This window comes from Camellia sinensis, chromosome 1 (genome assembly GCF_055761805.1).
Source record: "Camellia sinensis isolate YWXY chromosome 1, ASM5576180v1, whole genome shotgun sequence".
NCBI classification, from domain to species: domain Eukaryota; kingdom Viridiplantae; phylum Streptophyta; class Magnoliopsida; order Ericales; family Theaceae; genus Camellia; species Camellia sinensis.
In genome coordinates this window covers 131,419,641-131,437,889 of record NC_138961.1, presented here as the reverse complement: position 1 = coordinate 131,437,889, position 18,249 = coordinate 131,419,641, and the positions used below count along the sequence as shown (strand labels likewise).

General features: G+C 38.5%; 1 protein-coding gene across 2 annotated transcripts; it reads left to right on the top strand.

Moving 5' to 3' along the window:
* The first annotated feature begins 726 nt into the window (after nt 1-726).
* Nucleotides 727-18,003, top strand: LOC114287332 (protein DEFECTIVE IN MERISTEM SILENCING 3). Of its 2 annotated transcripts, XM_082884336.1 has the most exons (9): nt 818-1,135; nt 2,096-2,153; nt 13,801-13,944; nt 14,125-14,239; nt 14,755-14,992; nt 15,418-15,609; nt 15,696-16,016; nt 16,617-16,842; nt 17,318-18,003. In XM_082884336.1, exons 4-9 carry the CDS (start codon nt 14,146-14,148, stop codon nt 17,351-17,353), a joined length of 1,107 nt encoding a protein of 368 aa, XP_082740462.1. In that variant the 5' UTR covers nt 818-1,135; nt 2,096-2,153; nt 13,801-13,944; nt 14,125-14,145; the 3' UTR covers nt 17,354-18,003. The 2 variants fall into 2 exon arrangements, with proteins under 2 accessions (XP_028086453.2, XP_082740462.1); XM_028230652.2 differs by lacking the exon at nt 2,096-2,153 and having other exon boundaries at nt 727-1,135.
* The last annotated feature ends 246 nt before the right edge of the window (nt 18,004-18,249 follow it).

Below are 18,249 nucleotides of genomic sequence, written 5' to 3'. Positions count from 1 at the left end.
TGTAAGCGAAGGGGAAGAGGCGACAAATTTTTAAAATCGCAATAAATAAAGAGCCAAAAGAGAGTTAAGAGGTGGAAAGCTTTATATATTCCCAATTAGGTCCCAACCATCATGTCAGGTGTGATAGCGTGTCCATCACGTGCTCAAATTTCTAGGCATGAGGTGTAATTAGTTTCAAACTTCCGTATGAAGCCGGTCTGATAAAAGCCGAGTACGCAGCCCACTCAGCATATGAGTTAACTTGGTGCTCGGAGGGCAATTGTGGGAGCCGAGCAAAAATATACCTAAAACAGCAAACAGAGTACATCAAAAACCATCTGAGATGGGCCAAATGAGGCCAAAGCCTATTGGACTGAAAGCCATTGTTGAACAGACAAAAAAAATAAAATGAGGAGCACGCCGAATTAAGGGTATCTGAGTTGCATGTTTGAGTCGAGTACATCGGATAAGTCGGCCAGACCATGTTAGGCGGATCCGGGCTGCCTGAAAAAGTGGTGATGAGGGCCTAAGCTACAAGAAAAAAGTTCTAGAAGAATGACTTTATAAAAGGAGGAAAAAGTGGGAAAGAAAGATATGTTCTAAAAAACTTGCACTACTAGAAAATTATTTTTTGAAGGAAAACTGTCTTACTTGTCGGAGTGCTAATTCCAGCACCATCGACCGGCGTTTTTCTCTTGTTTTCAAGTGACAACTACAAAATCTTTCAAAGACTTGTTTGAGTTGAAGGAGTATTCCAAAATCATTTACCCACAAAAATTGTTAAGTACAATTAAATCCATTACAATAAATGTGAAGACGAGATGTCAAGATAACTGAAATTTTATAAATTTCACATTTCTCGAATTAATTGTTCAACAAAAGCGCATCTCCAAAGAAAGAAGAGCGAGAGATACCAAACGGAGCCCTAAATTTTATAACATGCGGGTTTGCGCAGCGAATGAATTAAAAGAGAAGCATGCTTTCCTTTAAGATTCAGCTGTTAGATACGGGAGAGACAATCTAGAGAGAGAGAGAGAGAGAGAGAGAGAGAAACAGGTGTGTCTCTGTGTATAAGTATATATATATATAGAGAGAGAGAGAGAGAGAGAGAGAGAGAGTCCAGGTCCTTTCCGCCATGTTTCCGTCTAATCATCAGGTGTGTTTCTTTTCCGCTTTCTGAGAAAAGGGTTTCGCATTTCTTGTTCCGACTTCTTCAAATTTTAATGCTGAAACACAATGTATGTATTGGTACTTTGGTCGATAACTGTACTTGTTCACATTTTCTTGTGCTTTCTGATTTTCGTGATCAGTGATTTAGGAGTTTTATTTCGGGTCTCTCAAGTCAAGTGAGCTTTTGGTGAATTTAATTCTTCTAGTTTATGGCATTTTTTAAATGTAATATGATTGTTTAAAGATCCAATTTTGAGAAAAGAAAATTGGTACTGGTGGTGCTGCTTCTATATGGAGGGCTTTGGCGAAGTGGGTTTAATGAGATTTGAGGGAATTGAAGGCTTTTTAATTTTATTTTTTATTTTTTTTGCTGGGGAAATGAGATATCAGAGATTTTTTTGGCTGCTATTAGCCATGCATGACTGATTTGGACAAGTGTACTAATGGTGAGGACCAAGCTCTGTGACCATTGCTAGCACCGCAACAGTTAAGGTGGAAAAGGGTTGTAGAGCACTAAAATACAGAGTACAAGGGCAAAATATTTTTAGGGGACACTACAGTACAATGGGACAGAAAAAAAATTACAAAACTATGTGGGAAAAACATGTGGGTGTAAGTGATTCTGTGATGGGGGTGCAAGTGAAAACTGTAGACTTGTACTCTTCCATATTTGTGTAAAAAAAAAAAAATAAAATAAAAATTTTGCCCCACTGGGATGTAATTCCCCCATATTTTTATGTGGTTTTTTGGTCAATAGCAAGGCTTGCAGTACCATTGGATTTATAAAACCCACCAAATGGTACCCTAATCAAAATTTAGTCAATTTCAATTCAAACATGCCTAGCTCCGATACAGAGATCATAACCAATTTTGTGAGGGAATATGTGCTTGATTAATAGCATTTCTCGATTGATAATTAACATTGGATCGTACTCTCCCCATGCAGGACAACAATGTCAAAAACAATTTAATGGTGGCAGTTATTTTGAACACTGCCATTCAAGGTAGTTTGTTTTGTATGTGTTCTGTGTGCAATTGTTGGTTTGTTTTGGCATTTGTTTATTGTAGGTAATGCAGAGTTAATAACTAAAGACATGAAAGTATGAAACCTTCATTATTTCTTGTTAGTAACATTGAAGCCAAATTTCTTGAGGGCTGTTGGATTATTCAATTCCTTATGTGCATTGTATTATAGCATAGTTTTTGTTAGTTTTGAAGTCTGAAAATGTCTGCTGTACCATTTAAAGTAATCTGGACCATCATTTTCCTTTCGACAATTATTTTCTTTTAGTTCCTTTCACATATCCATAGGTCGCATGCAGTGGCCTCTAAGAAGCAGTGGCATTGGGTTCTCAATCATTTCTTCATGTTCTTGCTACAAATCCAATCTAACTTCTCATTGTTGGCAGCAAAAATGCTGAATTCTTTTAGGAGAGACTGAAGACTTTTCTCGTAGGAAGTAGCTAGGTTCTTAAAAGAAGAGTTTAATTTATATAATATATACCACAGGGAGAGGCATTGTTGTTGATCTGGAAGAACATTTCCTTGTCAAAAATCAAATGATGGACAAGAAAATGTGGCTGGAACTGGAGCATCTAACTTTTGATCTCATGTTTGTTTTATTTCAGGAAACAATTGCCCCTCTTTATCATAAGTCTTGTACTGCTAACTAAACTTCTAAGGATATTTCAAAGTTTGTTGGCTAATGATCATACCATTTGCAGCGACCATTTGTAGTGTACTGCTTCAAAAAATTGATTTCTTGAGATACAGAGTTGCTTAAGTTAGCATCTGAAAATAGAGCGTCTCAATATTTTGAAAGCTGGTGTATTGCATAGGGCCTAAAATTTATTTCTCTTTCACCTTGATTCAGTATCCGTTTGATCTTCACAAGGGTATCCAATTGTTCTTTGGTTTAAAAAAAATAATCTCTTGATGTTATGGTTTATATATTGATCCATATGTGCTTGTTTATTGCATCAATGGAAATAAATGAAGATGGTGCAGCATATTATTTTATAGGAAAATGCTAAAAACAGCCCTTGGGACTGTTGTTAGTGTTGGAAAATGTGTTAGAAGTGTAAAAACATATATAAAAGTGTTTTGGGATATTTGGAAAGTGTATTGGGATTATAAATGTTTTGGCATTTTGTGTTTGTTATTGACAGCTCTTAGGATTGTTATTTAGCAAGACCCTATTTTAAAAGAGATGTGTGTGAGCTTTTCATACTCTATTTGTTATGCCCCGGGTTTTGGGATTGAATAGTTTTGTGTAGTAGAGTAGTATGTACTTCTTCGGTGTTTCGTTCATTGTTTTTAGTCCTTGAAATTTCTTTCTACTCTTACTTAACCTCTCTTAATGTTTTCGAGTTGAAAATTTTGAGTTTTGGGGGTTAGAACTTGCCTTGGGGTGTAAAATCATTTTCTAAGCTGCTTGGCAAAACTGGTCATGCGGATTGGTGGAACCACTCGAGTAGAACCACTCAGTGGAGGGGGGTTTTTTGGGCAGAATTTCCGCATTAGGAACCGCTCGAGCGGATTTCGGTGAATTTTTTGGGCTGCCTCTAGATCATTCCGCTCGTGAAGAGCAACACCAAACCGCTCGTGCGGATTTGGGATTCCGCTCGTGCGGAATTGGAACCGCACGTGCAGATTTCGGCGCGTCACTCTCGAATTTTGTGCTCCTTTTTCTCAAAACCGAAGCCAAAAGGGTGTTTTGATCACTTTTTCAGCTCTCTCTCTCTCTCTATATCCATCTTTGCTCTCCTTTCTCTCTACAAACCTACCAAATTTCAATCTTCTCTCTAAGATTTAGCAAGATCTACCAAAAATTTAAGAGGGTTTCTTCCACCGAATCAAAGAGAGCGACGAGGGCTACGTTCTCACCGATCGAATCGAGTTTTCATCAGCATCTATTTTTAGGATTTTTTTCTCCTTCCTCTTCCAATCTTGAGGTAGGGATTTTTTTAGAGTTATATATACATTTTTGCAAGTTAATGTTGATTTTGGAACTTCTTGTAGTATTGAACTTTGATTTTGACTCATGAGTTCTTGATGATTTTAAAAGTGGGTTTTCTCAATGTTTTTCTAAAAACTCTTGAGGGTATGAACTATATTGTTAAGGAGGGATGTTGTCTTGGAAAAACCCTTTCAAAAATGAAGAAAACCCTAGGGTATGTTTGGTTTGGATTTCTAGAGTGATTTTGGAAATTTTTTTCTAAAATGTTAGTTTGGTTTGTAAATTTTTCAAAACAATTTCCAAAATCACTCTCTCTCTCTCTTACCTATCAATCAATCACTTTTTCTCTCTCCTCTCTCATTCTCAATCACTTTTTCTCTCACACACATCTACTCAATTATAACAAAATATCAAATCATTCCAAACTCCCAAATTTCAAAACTACTTTCCACATACACAACCAAATAAACCAAAAAAATTTCTAAACTCTCTCCTCAAAACAAATTTTAAAAACTACTCTCCCAAAACCAAACCAAACCAAACCAAACCAAACCAAACCTACGCCTAGTTTTCTGGAAACCCTAGAAATTGGGGATTTTTTTTTTGGAAAATGATAAGAGGTTGTGAAATCTATGGTTGTCTTGTATTATGGTGAATATGTGATTGAGATATTCCTATTATTGTGTATAAAGAGGAAATTCCATGGAAAGAAAATGAGAAATGGTTAAATTGAAGCTTGTTGTATAGCTTATTATTGGTTGGTCTTGAAATGACCGAGTGGAAAAATAGAGATTAACACGTGGAGAATACATGCATGTTGAGGTTGTTTGTTATATCATCCTTTAGAATTATATTATGATGATTAATATATAAAAAATGCTTGAAGGGTAATGTTGTATTATTTTATCTCTTGTAATGTATTACGTTATTGCATTGATAAGAGATGTGAAAAGTGATAACAAATGGAGAATTGTGAGGGGAAATTGAATATGGATTATGATTGGACATTTTTGCATCGCCATGCCATTTTAGCGTTGATGCGATTGCTTTTAATTATTGCATTGGAAAAAAGAAATTGTTTTGTGAAATAAGATCATATTGATTTGTTTTGAGGGTAAATACGTTGGTAAGTTCGGATATAGGGGGTGTAGTTGGTATTGGTAAAGTTGGCCTGAGTGTCCATGGTAAAAGACCGAAAACACACGCGGATGAGGTACTACGTGCCTTCCGGTTAGCTACCGGTAAAGTGGAGATTTGGTAGTACTTGTTATACCTACTTGCTGACACCAACCTAGGGATTACTTGAGTCGTATTTACTGCCCCATTGAACTACATTGAAATTATTGAATTATTAAATTTTCAAGATTGCATTGTGCACAAAGGTTTCAAAGGATAAAGATATATGTCTTTGAACATGGCTTGGCATATGCATTCATCCCATGAGATTATATAAAATGTATATACTTTGTTAAGGTTTTCCTACTAGGCTTTGTAGTCAACCCTATGAGATTTTGTGTAGAAAAGGATGTGGTGATCCCGCCAAGTTAGAGGCGTGGAGATATGTTTTGAGAGCACAAGGCTCTTTTTGTTGTTGCAATTTTTTTTGACAAGCCAAGGGCTTTATGTATATGGGTTTGAAACCACTTTTGTGTAATCGGGCTTAAGCCTTGGAATTTGTAGCCCTTGAGGGCATTAATTCGTACTAAACTTCCTTGCTACATGCTAGAGATTCATATTTTAGGAATGTTGAATATATAACCGCATGTGGAACATTCTTTTGTATATCTCTTGATGGTTAATGAATACAAATGTTGGAGATTTGAGGAAAATGTTAATATTGAGTTTTGGTTTCCGTTTACATTAAACAATGGAAATTAGTTGATCTATAATGTAAATTTTCAGGGGCATGACAACTTGGTATCAGGGCTACTGGGTTTGAATACTTGGTGCTCGCGAGAAGTGGTTGTTTATCCACAATGGGTTCATTTCGCTTAATTAGGACATGTTCTATGTATTAGGTGTTATGTGATAACATATTTATGTTACTGGATGGGTATGTGATTAAACTTTTGGGATGTGATTTGCGCCTATTAAATCCCTTGAGGTCTTATTAGAAGAGTACTTGATCAATACTCATTCTACTATGAATTCTTGGTATTTCGTGGGACAAATTTCATCGTAAAGGAGTGATCCGTATGTGCTTATGTGGAGTGAAATTAAGTGTTTTGTGATATGGAAATATATAGAATTGTTGTGATAAGACGTGTGAGATAAGTTGCGAGCACATTTGAGTTTGTGTGCTAAATTGTTTATTTTTATCCTTGATTAGGGTGTCAAGGAGAGGTCAAGCCCGTGGTGGTAGAGGCGCGAGGTGCGGTAGGCCTTGCTGAGGTATGCATGAAGTACCGGTTCATGAGGTTCCAGTGTGCGAGGAAGGGTTCAGCCAAGCTAATGTGGCCGAGCAAATGGAACAAGCGGGTCAAGCCGTAATGGGTGCCTTAGCCCGAGAGATGGCGGGGGCTTTAAGAGAGTCAATGACATTTTGATGGCAGAGAACCAAGCCCGAGAGAACGCCGTGGAGTTAAGGGTGAGTTTTTTCACCAGAGAGTTTTTGCGGGCCAAGCCGGATGAGTTTCATGGTGGTCCCAAGCCCAAGAAGGCAAATGAGTGGCCCGAGCAAACGGTGAAGACATTTGAGGTGCTTCACATTGATGATAGTGAACTAAGGGTGACTCTAGCGAGTTACTACCTCAAAGGGGATGTGGGCCAGTGTGGAAGTACGCCAAGGGTAGAGTGGAACCGACATAGGAAGCTTTTGTCATTGCTTTCCAAACCTTCCTCCCACTGCTAGGGAGAGATTAAGGCAAGAATTTCAAAACCTCAAGCAACTTAACATGTCCGTGGCCGAGTTTGAGGCGACTTTCACTAGTTTGTCCCGGTTTGCACTGGAATTGGTGACAACAGAGGAACGTTGTTGTATAGAGTTTGAGAAGAGATTAAGAACGAAGATTTTGTTCAAGGTTGCCGGGAATATGATCTGGAACTATGACCATCTTATGGAGGCTGCGGCACATGCAGAGATTACTGTGCAGGCCGAGGAGGAGAGATTTTGGGGTTCGAGGTCTAGGGGCTAGGAGTCACAGGGGGACTTTAGACCTAGCAAGAAGAACATGGGCACTTCTTCATCACAACCCCAATCTCAGCAGCCTAGATCTACTTTTCCATTGCCAAGTGTTAGCACGAAGAGGAATGCTCAGGGGAGCTTTACTTGTTTCAAATGTGGCTAACCGGGTCATAAGACTATTTCCTGTCCACTGAAGGGAGGAGGGCAACAAATGTTACCACCACCGCCGCCTAACCGATCTTAGAGTCAGTCCAAGAGTAAGGGGCAAGGATCTATTTGCTTTCATGCGGTCAAGCGGGGCACTTGAGAGTTTGCCCACAGTTGGGAGGCACATCTGACACATCAGGGTCGAGGCAGACTCAAAGCCATCTGCATGCTCATTCAGTTCAGACCCCACGAGCTAATCAGGGAGCCGTTTCGACTCAGTTAGTTCAGCAAGCCTATGCTCCGAGAGATGAGCAGGTTGATCAGAGGCCACAAGAGCGCGTGTATGCTGTTACAACGCCAGAGCAGTTGCCAGGGTCTTTTATTGTGAAAGGTATTTTTATTTTATGCAATTCTTTGGCTAATGTGTTGATAGATACGGGTGCGTCGCATTTATTTGTCTTCTGCTTTTGCTTCTACATTAGGGTTAGAGGTGGCTCAATTAGTGTCTCCACTCAAGATAGAGTCACCAGTTGAGGGTAAGGTGGACTTGGATCGAGGGTGTCATGGTTATGAGATAGAGGTTGCCGGGTGTCAACTTCCTTTTGCATTTGTGTTGCAAGACATGTCGAGTTTTGATGTTATTTTGGGCATGGACTGGTTGTCTTCGTATCGTGCTGTGATTGATTGTTACCATCAAAGGGTTGCGGTGTGCACCTCGAGTGGTGACTGTTTTTTATTTTTTAGGGGACCGAGTTGATAGAGTATTATCACCAGTTTATGGCCCTTTGGGTAGGGGCAAGCTTAGTTGTCTTCTTGTTACTCTCTTGGATAGTGAGAGTAATGGGGTCCGAGTAGAATTTCCGCGGGTAGTTTGTGAATGCCTAGATGTTTTTTTCCAAAGATCTTACTAGTTTGCCATCCTACCGAGAGTTCGAGTTCTCTATTGATTTAGTGTCTGGCACAACACCAATTTCCATGGCACCATATAGATTTGCACACGCGGAATTACATAAGTTTAAGATTCAACTCCAAGAACTCTTAGATAAGGGCTTCATTTGCCCTAGTACATCACCTTGGGAAGCGCCGGCTCTCTTTGCGAAAAAGAAGGATGGGTCGTTGCGGTTATGTATTGATAATGCAAGTTGAATCGAGTTACCATTAAGAACAAGTATCCTCTACCCAGAATAGATGACTTATTTGACCAATTAGGGGGTCTTGTTGCTTTTCGAAGATAGACTTAAGGTCGAGATACCATCAGTTCAGAGTCCCGGGGGGGGGGGGGGGGGATATCTAGAAAACGGCCTTTTGCACGCGTTATGGCCATTATGAAGTCTTTGTAATGCCTTTTGGTTTAACCAATGCTCCTACTTCCTTTATTGACATGATGAACCAAGTCTTCCGAGAATTATTAGACTGCTTCGTGGTCATCTTTGTGGACGATATCTTAATTTATTCAAACGAGGAGGAGGAGCACGAGGAACACTTGCTGATAGTGCTTGACTTGCTTAGGGTGCACCAATTATATGCTAGATTTGAGAAATGCGAGTTTTGGTAGACCGAAGTGAAGTTCTTGGGGCATGTTATGTCGAGAGAAGGAGTAACTGTAGACTCTTCTAAGATAGATGCCGTACAAGATTAGGAACAACTTAGAAATATTTTTGAAATCTAGAGTTTCTTGAGGTTAGCCGGGTATAATCGTCATTTTGTAAGGGACTTCTCTAAACTAGCGCACCGTTGACCAAGTTGACAAGGAAGGGTGTCAAATTCGTATGGAACGAGACTTGCGAGAAGTTATTCCAAAAACTTAAGACTAGGTTGACCACTGCATCGGTTTTGATATTTCTAGAAAGAGGTTTAGGTTATACCGTGTATAATGATGCGTCCAAGGATGGATTTGGTTGCGTATTGATGCATGAAGGGAAGGTTGTGGCCTATGGTTCACGACAATTGAAAACTCATGAGAAGAACTACCCCACCTATGACGTAGAGTTAGCAGCGGTAATTTTTTCTTTGATAATTTGGAGGCATTATTTGTATGGTGAAAAGTTTGATATTTTCTCTGATCATAAGAGTCTAAAATGTTTGTTTTCCTAGAAAGACTTAAATTTACGTCAATGGAGATGAATGAAATTTATGAAAGATTATGACTTCGAGTTACACTATCATCCGGGGGAGGCCAATGTAGTAGCCGATGCCTTGAGTCAAAAATCCGTGAGTAGTTTGGCAAGCGTGGCCATTCGGGAATGGGATATGCTAGGCGATATCAGTGTGTTTGATTTGCAATTGGGCGAGTCTAGCGTGGGTGCTACCTTGTTTATCGTGATTGCTCAACCTACCTTGACTAGTAGAGTCATCGAGGCACAATAGGGTGACCGTGAGGTGGAGACAATCCGTGATAGGATCTCCAACGGGAAGGAAGAGAAGGGTTTGAACATACACTCAGATTTTAGTGTAAACCATTTGTTTGTGCCGGAATCTTGTAAAGAAGAGGTTCTCCGAGAGTTTCGTCACTCATGCCTTACGGTACATCGGGGAGGCACAAAAATGTATCATGATCTTAGTCGCCAGTTTTGGTGGAGGGGTATGAAGCGTGATATCGCTTTATTTGTTTTGAAATGCCTTACTTGTCAACAAGTGAAAGCCGAGCATCAAAAGCCAGCAAGTTTGCTACAACCCTTATCGATAGCCGAGTGGAAATGGGAGCATATTACCATGGATTTTGTAGTTGGGCTTCTTAGAACACAACGGGGCAATAATGTCGTTTGGGTGATTGTCGATAGGTTGACTACGTCTACACACTCCATTCTGATGCGCATTGGTAACCCAATTGAGCATTTGGCCGAGTTATATATTAGGGAGATAGTTCGACTTCATGGGGTCCCTGTGACCATTGTCTCAGATAGAGATCCTCATTTTACTGTCCGGTTGTGGCAAAGCCTTGGGAACTAAGTCGACCTTTAGCATCGCTTATCATCCTCAGACCGATGGGCAGTCAGAGCGCGCCATTCAGATTTTGGAGAACATCCTTAGAGCTTGTGTCCTTGATTTCAAGGCGTCTTGGGAGAGGCACCTATCGTTGATTGAGTTCGCCTATAGATAGCTATCAAGCTAGTATTGAGATGGCACCGTTTGAGGCCTTGTAGGACCGACCTTGTAGATCACCGGTTTGTTGGGCTGAGGTGGGTGATGCACCGATGTAGGGCCCGGAGACTGTTAGAGAGACGATTGAGAAAGTTGTTCTCATTCGAAAGAGTTTAGTTATGACTCAAAGCCAACAGAAGAGTTATGCTGATAAGAGAAGACAACCTCTATCTTTCGAGGTTGGTAACCATGTGTTTCTTAAAATCTCACTGAGGCGGGATTTGATGAGATTTGGTAAGAGTGGTAAATTGTCTCCTAGGTTTATTGGACCTTTTGAGATTTTAGATTGGGTTGGAGAAGTGACATACCGTTTGACCTTACTACCACAGGTTTCGGGGGTTCACAACGTGTTCCATATATCTATGCTTAGAAAGTATGAACCCGACCCTTCCCATGTGCTTGATTGGGTTGATTTGGAGGTAAATGAGGATGTCTCATATGAAGAGCGGCCAGTTCAAATTTTAGATGCTCGAGAACAAGTGTTGAGTGAAGGTGTTGTGGAGGCACCATGGAGTTGAGGAGGCAACTTGGGAATGAGAGGCGGAAGTCTGCTCCAAGTATTCGGATTTGTTTAAGAACGCTTAGTTGTTCTAGATTGTAATCACTCTTATGTTTGAGAATAAATAGTTGATATTGTAAACCATTTCTTGTTGTAATTGTTGTTGTCTTTTAAGCATGAGAACTATTGTAGGATTGTTACAATTGTTGTTGAACTCGTGCTTGTGATTATCATATTAGTAGTTGTTCGATTGTGGCCTTGGCCCACAGAAAGATTTTGATAATGATAGTAAAATGTTATTGAGATTAAGATCTTCATGTTATAATTGAATTGTTGTCATTGTGGATTCTTTTTGTCATTAGTGTGGTTGTTACCACTCAGAGCCTTGTTGTTTTGTTCTTGTTCTTTGGACGTGTTGGTAAGAGGTGTAACCAAATTTCGGGGGTGAAATTTCCTAAGGGGGGAAGGTTGTGATATACCGTGGTTTTAGGTTTGAATTGTTTTGCATAGTGGAGTAGTATGTACTTCTTTCGATGTTTTGTTCATTATTTTGAGTCGTTGAAATTTCTTTCTACTCTTACTTAACCTCTTTTAATGTTTCCGAGTTGAAAATTTTGAGTTTTGTGGGTTAGAACTTGCCTTGGGGTGTAAAATCATTTTCTGGGCTGCCTGGCAAAACCGCTTGTGCGGATTGGTGGAATCGCTTGAGTGGAACCACTCAGTGGAGGGGTTTTTTTGCGGAATTAGGAACCGCTTGAGCGGATTTGGGTGGATTTTTTGGGCCGCCTCTAGGTCATTTTGCTCGTGAAGAGCAATACCAAACCGCTCGTGCGAAATTGGAACCGCACGAGCAGATTCGGTGCGTCACTCTCGAATTTCGTGCTCTTTTTTTCCCAAAACTGAAGCCAAAAGGGTGTTTTGACCACTTTTTAAGTTCTCTCTGTGTATATATATATCCATTTTTGCTCTCCTTTCTCTCTACAAACCACCAAATTTCAATCTTCTCTCTAAGATATAGCAAGATCTATCAAGAATTTGAGAGGGCTTCTTACACTGAATCGAAGAGAGCAACGAGGGCTACGTTCTCACCGATTAAATCGAGTTTTCATCAACATCTATTTTTAGGGTTTTTCTTTCCTTCCTCTTCCAAACTTGAGGTAGGGATTCTCTTAGAGCTATATATACATTTTTGCAAGTTAATGTTGATTTTGGAACTTCCTCTTATAGTATTGAACTTTGATTTTGGCTCATGAGTTCTTGATGTTGATTTTAAAAGTGGGTTTTCTCAATGTTTTTCTAAAAACTCTTGAGGATATGAACTATATTGTTAAGGAGGGATGTTGTCTTGGAAAAATCCTTTCAAAAATGAAGAAAAACGTAGTTTTGTGGAAACCCTAGGTATTGGGTTTTTTTTTTTTTTTGGAAAATGATAAGAGGTTAAGAAATCTATGGTTGTTTTGTATTACGTGATAGAGATATTCCTATGATTGTGTATAAAGAGGAAATCACATGGAAAGAAAATGAGAAATGGTTAAATTGAAGCTTGTTGTATAGCTTATTATTGGTTGGTCTTGAAGTGACCAAGTGGAAAAATAGATATTAACATGTGGAGAATACATGAATGTTGTGGTTGTTATATCATCCTTTAGAATTATATTATGATGATTAATATATGAAAAATGCTTGAAGGGTAATGTTGTATTATTTTGTCTCTTGTAATGTGATACGATATTGCATTGATAATAGATGTGGAAAGTGATCACAAATGGAGAATTGTGTGGGGGAAATTGAAAATGGATTATGATTGGACATTTTTGCATCGCCATGTCATTTTAGCATTGATGCGGTTGATTTTAATTGTTGCATTGGAAAAAGGAAATTGTTTTGTGAAATAAGATTACATTGATTTGTTTTTGGAGTAAATACGTTGGTAAGTCCGGATAGGGGTGCAGTTGGTATTGGTTCAGTTGGTATTGGTTAAGTTGGCCAGAGTGTTCACGGTGAAAGACTGAAAACACGCGCGGAGAAGATACCACGTGCCTTCGGGTTAGCTACTGGTAAAGTGAGGATTTGATAGTGCTTGTTATGCCTACTTGCAGATACCAACCTAGGGATTACCTGAGTTGTATTTACCTCTCCGTTGAACTACATTGAAATTATTTTATTATTAAATTTTCAAGATTGCATTGTGCACAAAAGTTTCAAAGGATAAAGATATATGTTTTTGAACGTGGTTTGGCATATGCATTCATCCCATGAGATTGTATAAAATGTATATACTTTGTTAAGATTTTCCTATTGGGATTTGTGCTCACTCTTATTGGATTTTGTATGAGAAAGGATGTGGCGATCCTACCAAGTTAGAGGCGTGGAGATATGTTTTGAGAGCACAAGGCTCTTTTCGTTGTTGCAACTATTTTTGACAAGGCAAGGGCTTTATGTGTATGGGTTTGAAATCACTTTTGTGTAACCGGGCTTAAGCCTTGGAATTTATAGCCCGTGAGGGTATTAATTCGTGCTAAACTTCTTTGCTACATGCTATAGATTCATATTTTAGAAATGTTGAATATATAACCGCATGTGAAACATTCTTTTGTATATCTCTTAATGGTTAATGAATACAAATGTTGGAGATTTGAGGATAATGTTAATATTGAGTTTTGGTTTCCGTTTACATTAAACAATGGAAGTTAGTGGATCTATATTGTGTAAATTTTCGGGGCGTGACAATATTTTCTTGGAAATGATATTTGTAGATATCTGATGATTTGTTTCTTTCAGCTTACGGTCCATACAAATGCTTTATCCATCCAAGATTCATCAGCACTGAAGCAAGTTGGTCAGAATGATTCCTGTCTAACTCCAAGGGATGAAGTGCAAAATGGAGCATTCTGTCAGGGAGAAACAGTTTCATTTACTTCTAAGGTTGTTAAGGATTATTTGAAGTTGAGTCATAATGTTATGGTCAATGGATCTCGTGTTTTAGTTCTCATCCTGGTTATGACAAAGTTGTTCATGGTGCATATATCCTGTTAAACTGTTTATATACATTATAAGTGGGGGTTGGTCAATTGGAGTAACTTTGTGTTGCTTTAATTCCTGCAGAAGCTCCAGGATGATCTACAAATGATAGGCCTAAAAATAAAAGAGCATGAAGACAATGTAAAAAATATGAAGGCTCAGAAAAACAGCTTGGATGACTCGATTCTCGACATGCAAGGTATATTATTTTCTAATTTTTAGTTTGGGTCACCGTCTTTGTAAAATTTACTGTCTAATTTTCTAATTAAATGTTTTAGGATATTACGTTTTTGGAAAAAAAAAAAAAAAAAAAAGAAACTGCCAGAAATTAGCTTGATTGGTATATGTTGTCATAGCAAAAGGGAAGATGCAGCATTCAAGTGCCAATTAGCAAAAATTATGTGTCCTAAGCCCATAAGCAGAGGCCACATAGTGTGCTCCGTGAGTGTGATTGGTTTTCGTCAATAATGCATTTCTAATGAGCATAACTCATTAAATTTCTCCAATTTCTGTTGTACCCCTTGTTCACACCGAAGATCAACTTCATGCTTTTTTATTACGATTACATGGAATTAAGTTATTATGTTAGTAAGATCTGCATTCAAACTTTAATAATTTTGAGTTTGAAGAAGTTAGGATCTTGATTCTCTTGCGATAATGTATGATTTACTTGTGTCATTCGCTTATATTTTTTCCTGATAATTATTATCTTAGTTAATCTTGGGAAATATCATTCATCAAGTATGCCTATGATGGAAGATGAGGATCATACTGGTGTGGACAGTGAGGAGGAACCATTAGAACATATAATAGGGCACGAGAAATCCGCAGCTGGCATTTTGTGCTTGCTGAAAACTCGCCATGGCAATGAGGCTTCTAATCTTCTGTTGACCAAGGATGTGTTGGGTATTGTTGCTACACTTGGGAAAGTGGATGATGACAATCTCAGCAGGTTGGTTTGAAATTGCAGTCTTCTGTGTTTTTAATTGTTTACTTTGTACTATTGTCATTGCTTCTTATTTAACTGTGTTCGATCATTTTTCAGCTATTTTGACATGGACATGGTAAAGAATTAATTGTCCCATCCTAATGATATATAGCTCTAGTGATTGAATAGCTGTAATCTGGTAAATGTTTAGTATATTATTAGGTTCATTTGAAGTTTGCATGGACGTGTGTGTTTTTGGATGGGTGCAATGAGTGTAGTTGTTACATTGATGTCTTGGCAGTTCTGATGTTAAGATGGTTTGCTACCTTTACTGGCTCATGGATGGTAGACTTCCTACAGCATGTTGATTAAGGTGTAGTCAGAGTCTTACAGTTATTAGTGATCTATAGTATACTTGACATGTTCTGTTTTTCCAACTCTGGAGTCAGGCTTCTCTCGGAGTACTTGGGTATAGAAACTATGTTGGCAGTTGTCTGCAAGACTTATGATGGTGTTAAAGCTCTGGAAACATACGAAAATGATGGTTCTGTAAGTAAAAGATCTGGTCTTCATGGGCTTGGAACTTCCATAGGGAGGCATTTGGATGGCCGTTTTCAAGTCATTTGTCTTGAAAGTTTAAGGTATGTGGCCCCATGTATCATCTTTTTCTTGTGCAATCTGGAGTTCTAGTTTGTTGATATTATAAAACATTTATTTTTCTTGTCAGACAATTCCATGGCGAGTTTGTAGCTGAGGACCCCCAGATGCAGCTTGATCTTTTCAAGCCAAGATTACCCAATGGCGAGACTCCGCGCGGATTTCTTGGGTTTGCAGTGAATATGGTTAACATTGATAATTTCAACTTATTTTGTGTCACAGCCGATGGGCATGGCCTTAGGGAGACTCTTTTCTATAATCTCTTCTCCCATCTTCAAGTGTACAGTTCAAGGGCAGACATGTTACAGGCTCTTCCTTGTATAAGTGATGGAGCCATATCTTTAGATGGTGGGATAATAAAAACTACTGGCATGTTTTCTTTGGGCGATCGGTAAGAACCTCAACCTAATAGGGTAATATTTTTTTCAATTATATATATGATAATAAACTCCCCCCCATATTCTCCTCTTCGAAATTTTATGATTTGTTGCAAATCTAAGGAATGTTTATGATTTACTTCTAATGCGTCTTTGAAATTAAGACCACTTTCTGAAGTTCTGTTGTGTTGTCAACTAAGGTGGTTGAAATATCCTCCCTTGCTTTTTGACAAATAGAATATTTATGATGTGCCAACTATGTCTTTGTTCCCTTCAAAAGTTCAGGATTCTGAGGATAGTTGCAATCCATGTGATTTTCTTTCAGCCACTAGCTGATGTTCAATCTGCATTTGGTCTGTAAGGTTAAACTCGTTATGGCTGTCCAAAAGAAATTTTCCTGTCATTCTAGCAAATTTTCGTTTCTGTTCAAATGTTCTTCCTGCTGGTGTTATCTCTAACAATTTGAACCGTTTTCCCTTGCATATATTTATGATCTTTATATTGCATCAAATAAGTTTGTGTTATTTTTCTTGATGAAACTGTCAAGTCTAATTACAATTTTGATCTTTGTTCCTGCTGCTGCATTGTTCCTTTTGAATCTATCTGAATATAAGGGAAGGCATAGATGTAAAATTCCCCAAAAGCCACGGGGCCTCAAAACAACCTGCAAACTATTTTGAAACTGAAAAGCGGATAAAGGAGATGCAATGGAAAAAAGAGAGAGTTCTGGAAGATATGCAGAGGGAACAAGCATTACTGGACAATATGAGGATTAATTTTGAAATGAAAAAGCAGGAGTTTGTCAAGTACCTGGCAGAAAGCGCAGTATATGCAACTCAGGTAATGTCTTGAGCATATCTTGAGTAACATACTAACAATTTGTTATTGTTTACCAATGGTAGTAGTAATTATTTTCTGAACTCAAATCAGTGGTTGCCAAGCCGACAAATAAAAGTAAATGATCTATATTCTGTAAGTTGACAAGGACTGATGTTAAATGCCATGTACAAATTTGATCATAATTTTCTTGTTTAGTTGGGATGTGTAGGGGCACATACATTTGTTGCCTAAAACCACTTCATGCTCAAAGTACTATTCTGGTAATTGGGTATTGAATTTGTGTCCTAAAAAATTGATCATAATTATACAAATGTGGGAAGGGCATGAAACTGTTCAATCGTGCTCAATTTTTACCGGCTAATTTACCTCCTGAAAGACCAGATGAGCAAACCTATTAGCGCTTAAAGTGTTCTGTATGATGTTTAATCATTTATCTTTTGTAATTATTTTTTAGATGTCTTAATATTATGTGCAGGCTCAGGCTGGGAGAGACAGATTGACTCCGAGATGATATTTGCATTGAAGAACGAACCAAGTACGTACATTATGAATGCAGCCGAAGTGTACAGTTTGTCAATTTGTACCTCAACTCTAGCTGGGACACTCATTTTCTGGTTGTGAATGGAAGTGCATCTTGATTGAAAGATGAGGAATTGTTGCTTCAACCTCTGGTTTTGCCGTGGCAAGGATTAGCTCAGGCATCTGTGGTCCTCTGTTCTTGTGGGTAAATAATCTCGCACTTGATTGTCCATTGAAGACATAGTTGTGCCCAGAACTGCATGGAGCAACAATTATTTTCAGTCTATTGTGCACGCAACTTGTCGATGTCGGTCCGAGGCTGTCAGTTTGCATCATTTTCTGATGTGTGTACTTATGTAACTGTACTTAGGCCTCAATTCTGTATGCATTTTTCATGTAATCGCCTAGGCTGCAATAAATCGTTACTCGTTCATTCGAGGAAGCATCCTTTTAATTTAGGAGCAAGGGTTGAGTTGTATTTGCTGCAGATATTGTCACCATGTTATTTTGTTTTTAAAATAGGGGCTTAGGTATTAGGGTATCTCTTGGAGCTTAGGTTGTTGAAGTTTTGCACTTGTATGAGGTGGGCCCTAATTTGGGTTGGATTACCCATGAACCTAGTGAATTCCTTGTGTGAGCTTATTTTTCGGCGGTTCAGCTTCAGCAGTTGGAGATCAACTGACTTGTGCTTGTGGAGCCATTTTTTCTCAAGTTTTCACCTATAAGATCGTGGGAAATATAAAAAGATGGTTTTGACTTATATTCCTTATCAGATCATAATTAGGATAAATCTGCAGCAATGATTTTATGTAGAGAAACATGAGACATGCAGAAATTGAAGTAATCGAGTTTGTAAATAACTCGGATTTTTTAACTTTGCTTTTTTTT

What these genes read in the sequence shown, in the direction of transcription:
- LOC114287332 (XM_028230652.2), top strand. Translation starts at nt 1,115, where the DNA reads ATGTTTCCGTCTAATCATCAG. An exon ending in TGTTTCCGTCTAATCATCAG is followed by an intron (nt 1,136 to 13,800) that starts GTGTGTTTCTTT and finishes TGTTTCTTTCAG; the next exon opens with CTTACGGTCCATACAAATGC. An exon ending in ATTTGTCTTGAAAGTTTAAG is followed by an intron (nt 15,610 to 15,695) that starts GTATGTGGCCCC and finishes TTTTCTTGTCAG; the next exon opens with ACAATTCCATGGCGAGTTTG.